The 13,158-nt window shown below is 45.8% G+C and overlaps 1 protein-coding gene across 2 annotated transcripts in view; it reads right to left on the bottom strand.

Annotated features, from left to right (window-relative positions):
• The window catches only part of CCDC170 (coiled-coil domain containing 170), a 147,824-nt gene that overhangs the window by 90,496 nt on the left and 44,170 nt on the right, over positions 1-13,158 (bottom strand). For both annotated transcript variants that reach the window (XM_033940004.1, XM_033940005.1), the window contains exon 5: positions 4,544-4,800. In XM_033940004.1, the coding sequence (XP_033795895.1) occupies positions 4,544-4,800 (257 nt within the window). The remainder of the gene's footprint in view (positions 1-4,543; positions 4,801-13,158) is intronic.

The following is a 13,158-nucleotide window of genomic DNA, read 5'->3' as shown; positions in this document are numbered from 1 at the left end:
GTAGAGACTGATGCTGCTGCGTAAGTAGAGTAGGAAACACAGGAAGAGGAATGGGCTCCCTGGAGCTGAGTTGGAGCAGGAGGGAGAACCAGTGTTGGCGCGGCCACCGAGGGGCGATGAGAATCATGGTGGCGTTGTCCTTGCGGAGTTTGGACAAGGTCCGCAACATCAGAGGAAGTGGAGGGAAGGCATACAGGAACCGACCCCTCCAATCGAGCAGGAATGCATCCGGGGCCAGACGGTGAGGAGAGAAGAGTCTGGAACAGAAGAGGGGCAGTTGATGATTGTGAGGTGCTGCAAAGAGGTCCACCTGCGGAGTGCCCCATCGAGCAAAGATGGAGAGCAGAGTCGGAGGGTCCAACGTCCACTCGTGAGGTTGAAGGATGCGGCTGAGATTGTCGGCCAGGGAGTTCTGTTCGCCCTGGATATAGACCGCCCTGAGAAAGAGATTGCGGTCGGTGGCCCAGGTCCAGATGCGCAGAGCCTCCAAACAAAGGGGGCGAGATCCGGTGCCGCCTTGTTTGTTTATGTAGTACATGGCGACTTGATTGTCTGTGCACAGGAGGAGGACTTGAGGACAGAGGAGATGTTGGAAAGCCTTGAGGGCGTAGAACATGGCTCTGAGTTCCAGGAAATTGATGTGATGACGACGCTCCTGTGGGGTCCAAAATCCCTGGGTGCGTAGATCTCCTAGGTGAGCTCCCCACGCATAGGGGGACGCATCCGTGGTGATGATCATAGAGTGAGGGGGTAGATGAAAAAGTAGACCCCTGGAAAGATTTGAGGAGTTCAACCACCATTGGAGAGATTGCTGAAGAGATGATGTCACAGAGATGGGATGAGAAAGAAGATCCGTAGTCTGTGACCATTGGTTGGCGAGAGTCCACTGAGGCGTGCGAAGGTGGAGACGTGCCAGAGGAAGGACATGCACCGTCGAGGCCATGTGACCCAGGAGGACCATCATCTGTCGGGCAGGAATGGAGGGATGCGTGAGCACCTGACGACAGAGGTGGAGCAGGGTCCGCTGACGATCGGAGGGGAGAAAAGCCCTCATTAGTGTGGTGTCCAGAACTGCTCCAATGAATTGAAGTCGCTGGGTGGGAAGCAGGTGCGACTTGGGGTAGTTGATCTCGAACCCCAGGAGGTGGAGGAGAGAGATGGTGTGATGAGTAGCCTGTAGCACAAGTTGAGATGAAGGCGCTTTCACCAACCAATCGTCCAAGTAGGGGAACACCTGGAGGTTGTGAGACCTGAGGAAGGCCGCTACCACTATAAGGCACTTGGTGAAGACCCTGGGTGAGGAAGCGAGGCCGAACGGTAGCACCTTGTACTGATAGTGGTGGTGTAGCACCTGGAACCGCAGGTAGCGGCGAGAATTCTGATTGATGGAGATGTGAGTGTAGGCCTCTTTGAGGTCCAGGGAACATAGCCAGTCGTGTTGAGAAAGAAGAGGGTAGAGCGTGGCAAGGGAGAGCATTCTGAACTTCTCCTTGACCAGACACTTGTTGAGGTCCCTGAGATCGAGAATGGGACGGAGGTCTCCCGTCTTTTTGGGTACCAGGAAGTAGCGGGAGTAGAATCCCTGACCCCTTTGATCTGGAGGTACTTCTTCGATGGCATTGAGAAGGAGGAGGGATTGAACCTCCTTCAGGAGGAGGGGGGTTTGAGATGAGTGTGAAGCAGACTCTACGGGAAGGTTGTCCGGTGGAAGAGTCTGGAAGTTGAGAGAGTAGCCGTGGCAGATGATGTTGAGGACCCACTGGTCCGATGTGATGACCTCCCAACGGCTGGAGAATATGGTGAGACGACCTCCGATTGGTTGTGGAAGAGGTAGCGAGGGTGGATGACTGGCTATGCCCTGGAGAGAAGAGTCAAAAGGGCTGGGATTGCTTAGCAGGCTGAAGAGGCTTGGAGGGTTGAGTGGCCTGAGAACGAGCCTGGGCATGGTGCTGCTGTTGACGGGGCCGCCGAGGTTGTTGAGTAGGCGGATTGAGTGGCCTGGCTGAGAACCTGCGCTGATAAGATGACTGAGGTCGATAAGGTCGGGCAGGCGGAGCCTTCTTTTTTGGTTTGATCAGGGTGTCCCACCTTGTTTCATGGGCGGAGAGTTTCTGGGTGGTGGAATCCAGTGACTCTCCAAAAAGTTCATCCCCGAGACAGGGGGCATTGGCTAGACGGTCCTGGTGGTTGATGTCCAGGTCGGAGACTCTCAGCCAGGCCAAGCGGCGCATGGCTACGGCCATGGCAGAGGCACGGGAGGTGAGCTCGAATGAGTCGTATATCGAGCGGACCATAAACTTGCGCAACTGAAGAAGGCCAGAGATGTGCTGCTGGAACAGTGGGACCTTGCAGGTACTTTTGGAGGGCAGACAGCTGTTGGACCAAATGTTTCATATAGAAAGAAAAATGGAAGGAATAGTTGTTCGCCCTGTTGGCCAGCATGGCATTCTGGTAGAGCCTCTTGCCAAACTTGTCCATGGTCTTACCCTCTCTGCCAGGAGGGGTAGAGGCATAGACACTGGAGCCCTGAGTCTTTTTCAAGGTGGATTCAACAAGAAGGGACTCATGGGGCAATTGAGACTTGTCGAACCCTGGGATAGGGATGATTCTATAGAGGTTGTCCAATTTACGGGGGGCCCCCGGTACCGTAAGGGGATTCTCCCAGTTTTTGTAAAAAGTCTCCCGTAGGATGTCATGCACGGGAAGCTTGAGGAACTCTTTAGGAGGTTGTTCGAAATCTAAAGCCTCCAGGAAGGCTTGAGACTTCTTTGAGTCAGATTCTAAAGGAAGGGACAGGGCTGCAGACATCTCCCTCAGAAATTTAGAAAATGAGGACTGCTCCGGTTTGGAGGTGGCATCGGGTGCCGACGGGTCCTCATCAGATGAGGAGGGATCCTCCTCGGTACCGAGAGGGGATTCCTCCCATAAGTCAGGGTCCCGGACCTCTGGTGCATGTCGAGACACCGGGGTGGAAGGTGCGGTATGGCGGGTCTTGGATAAAGATTTCCCAGAACGCACCGAAACGGTACCAGGAGAGGAAGACCGGCGTCGATCCCGGTCCCGGGAAGAATGACGCACTGCTTGGTGCCGAGGAGGATCCAATGTGGTATGGGAGTGAACCACTGGATGGGTATGAAGCTGCTCAGCCGAAAGAATCGGCATGGAGGTGTTGATAGGTACCGAAGGGGTGGATACCGGGGGTTCGGTACGGGGCTCGGGCCGGTCTGGTACCGGAGGGAGCGGTGCCAGGATAGTGGGCAACAAGTGCTCGAGTTGTTGCTGTAACTGTTCCTGGAGTTGAACCTTTAAGATGGCCGAGATACGGTCATCTAGGGGTGGCATCGGAACCGCTTTCTTTTTCTTCGGTTCCTTAGATGCCGCTCCACGCCCCGGCGATGAGGAGGCCGATGACGAGGCACTCACCGAGATCGGGGCGGAGCGCTTGCGGGACCGGTGCGATGCCGGTAAGGTCGGCGTCGCCACCGTAGTTGGAGGGCACTCGAGGGAAGAGGAAGGCTTCTTAGCCGGCTTACCTGGCGCCAGAGACGCCGATGTGGGGTCGGGCGGTGTCGAAGTAGACGGTGCCGATTTCTGTGGTACCGCTGTCGATGTCGAGGAGTCCATCGCCGACCCGGTGCCGAAGAGGAGAGTTTGTTGAATTCTTCGGTTTTTAAGGGTTCTCTTTTGAAGAGTGGCACAGCGGGTGCAGGAGTCCGCCCGATGCTCCGGACCCAAACACTGCAAACACCAATTGTGTGGGTCAGTGAGGGAGATCGGGCGTGCACACCGCTGGCACTTTTTAAAACCGATCTGCGGGGGCATGAAGGGGAAAACGGCCTCCGCAAAATCGAACCCCGAGGCCTGTATAATGGCAACAGGCCCCGCCGGGGCAAAATCGAAAAAAGGGGAAAAAAAGCAAAGTTTTTTTTTTTTTTTTTACAAAGCAAAGAAAAAAGAAACCCGAAGGTAAAAGAAGAAAAAATATGGAAAAAAGCGCGAGCGGGAAGGCAAAAAGTGGTTTCAACGGCCGTTGAAAAAAACACACGCGTCTTCTTCGCTCCGCGGAAACGAAGAAACTGGGGACCACGCACTCCTCCGTCGGGCGGGAAGGCACTCGCGCACGCGCGGTGCGGCCAACTAGAAACTTCTAGTTAAAAAGGTCCGTACCGAGGGCTCCGTCGGTGACGTCACCCATGTGTTAAGAATATGCTGCCTGCTTGTCCTGGGATAATACCTTTAATCCAGGTCACAGTGTGCAGTAGGTTTGCGGATATCGGTGCTGAGAAGATTTTGAGAGCAATGCCCTAAAACAGACTGTGTACTGGGGTTGTACCAGAATAACCTATTTTTATGTTCAATATGTTTATTGATTTTCAAAATGGAACAATACACACAGTCATACAATACATGGTGTTCAACAAAATACATGAATGCAGTCTTTCTCCCAAACTTTTAAATAGACGAAAAATAAAGGGTAATCACTCTGATATTTCATATACAGTACTGCAGTCAAAAAAACATATGATTTGATATAGTCTCTTACTTTAACCTGGCCTCTTGTTCCTGCATCTTCTCTTTCATCGCCTCATTCTCTTGGAGTACAGCCTGTGCAGCTATCTCTGCCCGAGTCTTAGAGGTAACAAGTAGATTTGATTCTTCATCCATCTCCTGCATCCTGCCTCGTAAAGAGCTGATTAGGGAGGACTGTCTTGCATTATTCTCTTTATAGCCCTCCACTTCACTCTTCAGTTCTTGGAGAGAAACTTCTCTGGAGTTCTGCCGAGTTCGGAGGTCAAGGAGCTGTAATGTAAAAACAGAAAAATCAGTACATTGAATTGGCATCCCTAAAAAAAAGCTATAAATTCAATATCCCATTTTGGACCATAGTAAAAATTAGTCCTAGAAAATGGAAAGCTTCCAACAGTCAGTCAACTATGAGATGCAAGGAAAGATTAGGTTCTTACCTCAAAAATCTTCCTTCTAGTAGAAGGGTGCATCAGTCTTGACCAATGGGTTATTTTCTTTTCTAACTGCAAGTTGTGTAGAAGACATCGTCTATCTTTTTTGGCTCTACCTCCTTCCTCAGTGGGATGTGCTGAAGTTCCTCTGTTTGTCTCAAAGCAATTGTAAACCACTATAAGAGGAATACTATTACTACTAATCATTTCTATAGCATTACTAGACATATGCAGCACTATACATCAAAATGTAGAAGAGACAGTCCCTGCTCAAAACAGCTTACAATCTAGTCAAAATAGACAAACTAGACAAGAAGGTGCATCAGTACACAGTTTTCAGGTGGGGGAATTACAGAGAGAATGATAAAACAGGTGGGTTGGACTTTGGAACTAAAAGTAGAGAATGACACAGAGAAAAAATTTATCCCCGTCCCCACCACACCCCTGTGAGCTCAGTCCCTGTCCCGTCCCCACTCCATACCTGCAAACCATCAGATCCCATCCACACAAGCCTTGAATAGTTTTATACTGAACTTATTTTATTAAAGTATAAAAAGAAACAATATTCTGTACAATTGTCATTTTATAAATCACAAATAACACAGAGCAAGGATCAACAAAACCCATGTCATCCCTCTCCTCCCCCTCATAAATATCCTCTCTACTATCGAGAAAGCTGAAGTCAAATTACTACAGAATGCTACACGGAAAAATCAAGCTAACAGAATACTTCAGTCCCACATGGCAGGAATAGTGTTAGGGGAGTGCAACTAGGGCAACCACCCCCTGGTCAGAGAGAGCCCTAAGCCAGCTGGAAGCTAAAGAAGCACAGCCTGGGCTTTGTAGTCCCCAGTTACATCTAACACCAGTTCTAGCAGGATACATATTTCAAATCTGATATACTTCTAATCACAAAATAGAAAATATTTTTTTTTCTACCTTTTATTGGGTTCCATCTGTCTACTCTTAACTCACTTGCCAGGGACTCCTGACCATTTGACATGACTTCTTTCTCCATGCTCACTATTCATTTTCCATCTCTGTGTATGCTTTTCCCCCATGTTCAGCAAGCATCTCCCTTCTCTGTCTCTTATACTTCCCTTTCTAATATTTCCCTTGTGCCCATCTCACCATTCCATGATCCCCTCCTCCTGTGTACAGTATCACTCCTCTATATCCTTATGCCCCCCCTTCCTTCTGCGTTCTTATTCTCCGTGTCTAGCTATCTTTTCTCTATGTCCATATATCCTCCCATGTCTAGCATTACCCCTCTGTGTCCATATGCCATCCTATGCAGCATTCTCCTTTTTGTCCCTGTTCCTGTGTTCCCATCCATGCCCACCATATCTTCTCTTTTTGTATATCTCCTGTGTCCAGCTTCTCCCCTCTCTTACTCCCTTACACCAATGTGTCTCTCACACTCTCTCTTCCTCCCAGCCTCCAATATTTCACTCACTCTTCCTTCATCTCCTTGCTTCAGCTTTTCTCTTTCCCATTCCAAGTTTCAAGTTTCTTAAAATGTTGATAAAACGCTAATCAAGGCTTCTAAGCGTTTTACAGTTTGTATTAAAAAGGGGGAGACAAAAAACAAATACCCACTAAACAATACTTGACCAACATAAAACAATAGGAAAGTTGGGAGAATTACAAATTAAAAGTAAAGAATATATAAAAGGTAAATCACAAAAGGGAAGCTAGGGAATCAGGATTATTGAACAACTCTGGCTGAATCCAAGTCTGTTTAACAGTCATATGCATCTTGGAAGAGGTAAGTCTTTAGATTTCCCTTAAATTTGTCTACATTTTTTTCTGCCATGATATAAAGAAGTAAGGAGTTCCTTATCGTAGGGGCCGTAGTTGTGAATGAAGTGGCCCAATGTGTGCTAATGATTTTCAAGGATGGTGTATGAAGAAGATGCCGAGAGGAGGATCTTAGAACTTGTGTAGGTTCATCTGGAATAAGAAGTTTGTGGATAAAGGCCAGTTCTTTAGTTTTTTGAGACTTGAAAGAGAGGATAGATATTTTATATATGATACAGTGTGGAATTGGTAGCCAGTGAGCAATTTTTAATAGGGGAGTGACATGGGCAAATTTTTTCCTGTTTGTGATAATTTTTATGGCAGTATTTTGTATCAATTGTAGGTGACGGATATCTTTTTGACAAATGCACTTATACAGTGCATTACAATAATCGAGCTTAGATATGATAAGAGAATGAATTAAAATGTTGAGAGATTGAGGGTCCAGAATGTTCGCCAGGGATCAAATCATCCTTAGTCTAATGAAGCAATTCTTTACTATGGCGCTGATTTTGTGGGCGGTAAGTCAGTTTGTTATCTATTATTACACGCAAGATTTTAGTGACAGACACAGAAATAATAGGGGTATCATTTACTGTGATAAGAGATCTAAGCTGTATATTATCTTTCCATGGAAAAAGAAGACATTTGGATTTTGATATACTGAGTGACAGCATATTTTCGTGGAGCTACTCACAAATTATATCTAATTTAGAGTTGAAAAGACTAATGTTGTTGGAGCTGGAGGCGTCAATAGGATAAATGATCTGGATGTCACCTGAGTAAGCGTAAGCAGTAAGACCAATAGATTGACAAAGTGTTAATAAAGGATCCAGGTAGATATTAAAGAGTAGGGGGGACAGTATAGATCCTTGTGGGATACCAAAACTGTTTTGGATGAAAGAAGAAGTGAAATTATTGAAGGAGACAACAGCAGTGCGATTTGTGAAATACGAAGTAAACCACTGGAGGATTTGTTCAGAGATAGCTGCCACTGCTAGCCTTCGAAGCCTGCTGCTGCTAGCCTTCTCTCTCTTCCTCCCTGCAGGTCCTGCACCTCTCTCCCTTCCCTCTAGCCCCCTTTCCATGGGTCCAGCACCTCTATCCCCTCTCTTAGCACCTAAATGTAGGTCTGGCATCTCTCCCTTCCCTCCAGATCCACTCCATCCACCTGTTTCACTTCCCCCGCTCCCCCAATCCCCAAACCAGATCCAGCAACTGTCTCCCTTCCCTTCAGCTCCAGCAGCCCAAGCAACTCCCTCCCCCTTTCACGGGTGCAGCAGCCCCCCCCCCCCCACTCATGAGTCTAGAAGCTCCCTCTCTCCCTCCCTATCGCAGGTCCAATAGCCCTGTACCCTCGCACACTCCCTCCCAATGGTGGGCGGCAAAAAAACCCCAAACAAAACAACCAACCTGCGGCCCTCCTGGGTCAGCCCCTTCGCACCTCCTGGGGCGGGCCTACCAGCCTATTAGAAGCTTCCTGCACGCAAGGCCACTCCGACTGTAACCTTCTTGCCAACAGGTCCCTCCTGATGTAAATTGATAACTCACGGCAACCAGTCTTTTTTTTCCTCCATTCCTGAATCATCATGTCATTCTCTAACTGAAAGCATCTTCAAAGAAATAAGCTCTAAGTCTGGATTTGAATACTACCAAAGACAGAGCAAGTCAGGCAGCTTGTTCCAGGCATACAGTGTAGCAAAGTAGAAGGAGGGGTAGAGGGAACCTCCTGGACAAATCACTTCTGTTCTGCTCTGCAACAATTATTGTTAAATAAACAATGCTCCGTTAGTATCACTGTAATATCTGGATGCAAAGGAAAAAAGGTGGTCTGAGGCTTAGAGCTGCTTGTGACAGAATTCTCTAACTGGAGGGGGGGGGGGGTTTCAAGCTTCCATACCCACAAGGATTCTGGGATGACCTCCAGAAAAGCCGCTGGCCTAAAAAAGGCAGCACATTGCTGGGTCCTCCGCCTGGTCCTGGACTCCTGACTGTCTGAAACTCTGAATCCTCCAAAACTGATCATTCATTTTGAGGGAGCAAAGGCATTGATTCTGACTCCCAATCATCCCAGACTTTCTCTGACTGGACCGCCGGTTCCTGCATATGAATCTTCAGATGGGGAAATAGCGCCCTGTGAGGGGGAACCCCCATGTGTAACAACTTGTGTGACCCTAAATGATACAGATAGACCCCGAAAACCAATATAAGCTTCAAATATAAGTCTAGCAAAGTCAGGGGTAAAGCCCTGAACAGCATGCCCTGAGGACACCTGCAGAGATTCCTTTTGTCTCGTGGGTCCAGAGGCATCTGCACATCTGTGCTACGCTGAAGATGCCGAGTCGCTATCTGAGGGCTCTAGGAGGGATTTTTGTTGCAAAAATGAGGCAACTGCAATTGAATTACCATAGAGCAGTGGTCTCAAACTCAAACCATTTGCAGGGCCATATTTTGGATTTGTAAGTACTTGGAAAGCCTCAGAAAAAAATAGTTAATGTCTTATTAAAAAAATGACAATTTTGCATGAGGTAAAACTCTTTATAGTTTATAAATCTTTCCTTTTAGCTAAGTCTTAATAATAATATTGTAATTTATAGCTAAAGAGACATATGATCAAGAAACTGTTTTATTTCAATTTTGTGATTATGATAAACATATTGAGGGCCTCAAAATAGTACCTGGCAGGCTGCGAATTTGAGACCACTGCCCTAGAGGTACTAGAGAGGGCTAAGCCTCCCCTCATGTGCCCTGTAGCATGTGGAATACGGATGCTCCTCAGACAGTCATCCAGAGCAAATCTTGCATTAATCAGGGGTAAAACAGCTTCAGGAGTCCATCTCTAAAGATTTTATCAAAATCGAGGTGTTTTTGAGGCAGATAGAGGCTTTTAAAATCAGACTGAAAAATCCAAAATGGCCTCCACAGCAGCGTTTTGGCACCAAAAAATGACTCAGAAGAATTAAGTAAAAATTCAGGAAAGAAGTTTTTGGACCCCAATCCAAGCCCCAGAACTCCCCCCAAATGCAATTAAAGACACCCCCCAATGTCTTCCATAGACTAGATTAGAGAGTACTCACAGTTCTGTTGGTGCTTTGACTGCTTCAGCTGAAACAGCAGCTGGAAGATGGAGACCACTGTCTCAGACAAGAGTGTAAATATAGTTCCAAATGCTTGTTTCTTACAGCTGCCAGTCAGACTTTGTTATAGCCTGAGAGCCCAGACCCCAACAGCAACTCACACATTGTCAGTGGGGGGAGAGGGGTGGAAACGTAGCCTGCTCCTGATAAAGTCTTCAGGACTGACACAGAGCCACACAGCCTGTACTCAAGCTCTGGTAACAACCAGGAGTGAGCCTTCCTGAACCAATAAAATTATTAAAGCAGGCTGGCTAGGTAGATGCCCTGTAAAAGGGTTGCCCTCCTAAGCTACAAACCTCTGATCATGAGAGTCTGTGTCTTCTCTCAGGCACAGCAGCCCCAGGAACACTGGGTATCTTTGAAGCACTGAAAAGCCTCAAAATCTAGATAAAAACCTGAAAATAACAAACCAAAAATCAAAGCAGATCCAAAAAGACATCTTCAACTTGCAAGTAGAAGGCGAAACTGAGGAGCTACAACACAGGCTAGGGATACAGAAGGCGGAGCTGAAAAATGTAGATGATGCCTTCTACACAAGTCATAATTAGAGGTGAATAACCCACTGGTTCAAGACTCATATACCTTTTGCACTAGAACAACCACTAGGCACCATTTATAGAATCCTGCTTATTGGCACCTAGGTATGCTTAGGCATGCTTAGGCATCACTAGGCATCCTGGAGGTAGGTGTCAGTATATTAGGCCAGGTTTTACTGGGCCTAATTTACCGGCACCTAACTCAGATGTCTAAGTCACTACATCTATTCTCCGCCCCCTAATCACGCCTACTTTTCAGAAGGTACTTCAACTTAGGCATTACTAGGTGCTGCATGGAATTCCAGAGCTGAGGAGTGGCCTAGTGGTAGAGCTTCTGCCTCAGTTTCCTTATGTTGTGGAATCAATCCCAGTACTGCTCCCTGTGACCCTGGGCAAGACACTTAATCATCCGTTGCCCTGGATACAAATTAAGTACCTGTGTATATGTAAATTACTTTGAATGTGTAACCACAAAAAGGCAGTATACAAGTCCCCTCCCTTTCCTTTCCCTTTAATTTCAATGACATGGTCAATTACCACACCATTTAAAATAAACAGAGAAAATATTTCTTCACACAACGTGTAATTAAACTCTGAAATTCATTGCCGGAGAATGTGGTGAAATTAGTTAGCTTAGCGGGGTTTAAAAAGGTTTGAATAATTTCCTAAAAGAGAAGTCCTTAGGCCATTATTGAGATGGCTTGGGGAAATCCACTGCTTATTCCTAGGATAAGCAGCATAAAATCTGTTTTACTAATTGGATCTAGGTAGGTACTTGGGACCTGGGTTGGCTACTGATGAAAACAGGATACTGGACTTGATGGACCTTTGGTATGTCCCAGTATGGCAATTCTTATGTTCTTAACTGAAATCATTTAGGTTAGGCATGTATTTTAGTTAGGCATCGCTAGGTGGCCTCAATTAGGGTGCCCAGTGGCGCCTAACTAGGTCACCATTTACAGAATCTGGCCCTATGAGTCTTATAAAATGGACCAAGCATACCAAATAGCCATCGCAGGCCTTCAGACATACTTAACAGCAGCAACAGACCCAAATCATCAAAAACTGAAAAAAACATGCCTCCATCCTTAAACCTATACAAGTATTCTGATGGGCAGAAGAAATGAGTGAAAATTTATCAGCACAAGAGGGAAAACCACAACCAAAAAAAAGCAAGGCAAGAGGAAAAAAAATAATCTAAAAAAGAGTAAGAAATATAGAGAGTGATTTCAAAAGCAAATAGATCAAAACGTGACACCCGAATAGCTAAGGAGAGGTGGGCTGACACCTTGAGATGAGAAATTGATAACTGCAGCACAGGACACTGAGTTCCAGACAAGAAAGATTACAGCTAGCACAGGAAAAAAAATTTGTAAAAACAGATAAATGCAGTCTGTAGCACTGAACTGTAAACAGTCACACATCTCATGTGACATGTTCATGTCAAAAGGCCTGCACATAGAAAGGCACAATAGGGAACATTTATTTAATTCTTGATATATAACCAAAGTGGTTTACATATTATATACATGTACTTTATCTGTCCCTAGTGGGCTCACAATCTAAAGGGGCCCCTTTACTAAACCATGTTAAGTGCTCTTAACATGAGATAAAAAGGCCTCTTAGCATACGCTAATCATGCGTTATTTTGTTTCAATATTTTTTGGGAGGGTCATGGCATGAATGTATTACCTTCTGAGTTTTTTCATTACACATCTGGAATGGGATGGGGGTAAGGTAGGGAAAGGTACTGAAAAAATGGATATTAAATCTTGATATTAAAGTAATAAAGATGTTTAGTATTATTAATATTAATAATTGATGGAAGGGGGGTTGGGTATAGTTATGATTCTATATATTATTTGTTTGAAATAGTGTATTCTCTTTTATTTGCCCCATTCATAGTTTGCATCTTTCAGTCTGTAATAATTTGCTATTTTCAATTAAATGTATTACACTATTGTAATTTAATAAAATATTTAAAATGTTTTAAAAAAAGAATCATGCCTCTGGCAAAGGCAAAGGCACTAGAAATGTAGGCCAGGATTTTCCAGGCCTACATTTCTGGCACCTACCTTTGATGAGAATCGCGCCTCCGTAGGCGCTTTTCAGCACCTAACACCACTTCCAGCATTAGCCACACCTACAATGGTGTTAGACGCCATAAAGCGCCTACGGAGGCACGATTCTGTTGCCAATTTTTTAGGTGCCTTGAAAATCAGTGAAAAACATCATTTAAACAATTTTTCTGTGATCTTGGGCGCCTTCTGGCGTCTGAAAAAAACCGGTGCCGTTTAGATAATCCGGGTCTAACTGGATAACAAGGGTTTAAGGCAAGAGCTCTTATCACCTCCCAAATAGTGCACAACCTGAAAAATGAAATGGAAAAATGCCTACAATACTGCTGCATTAAAAACAGATTTAGCACAGAGGAAAGTCCCGCTAAGCCCTTTCCTAATGCGGTTTATAAAGGGGCCCTTCATTATTAATAATAATAATAATAACTTTATTTTTGTATACCGCCATACCCAGAAGAGTTCTAGGCGGTTCACATCAATTAAACATAGTTACAAGTGGTTTACATCAATTGAGCGGGGTTACAAGCGGTTCAATATCAGATTGATCAAAGTTGCCAGGGGGGGTGAGGGAGAGGAAGTAGAGGGGAGGGATTATTTAGTTAGGAAGGGGCATTAGGATCCTGGTCTTGGAAGAGGTGGGCTTTGAGTA

This window comes from Geotrypetes seraphini, chromosome 3 (assembly GCF_902459505.1).
Source record: "Geotrypetes seraphini chromosome 3, aGeoSer1.1, whole genome shotgun sequence".
Lineage (NCBI taxonomy): Eukaryota > Metazoa > Chordata > Amphibia > Gymnophiona > Dermophiidae > Geotrypetes > Geotrypetes seraphini.
Note: the sequence above shows the minus strand (reverse complement) of the source record. Positions and strands in the feature narration are given on the sequence as shown.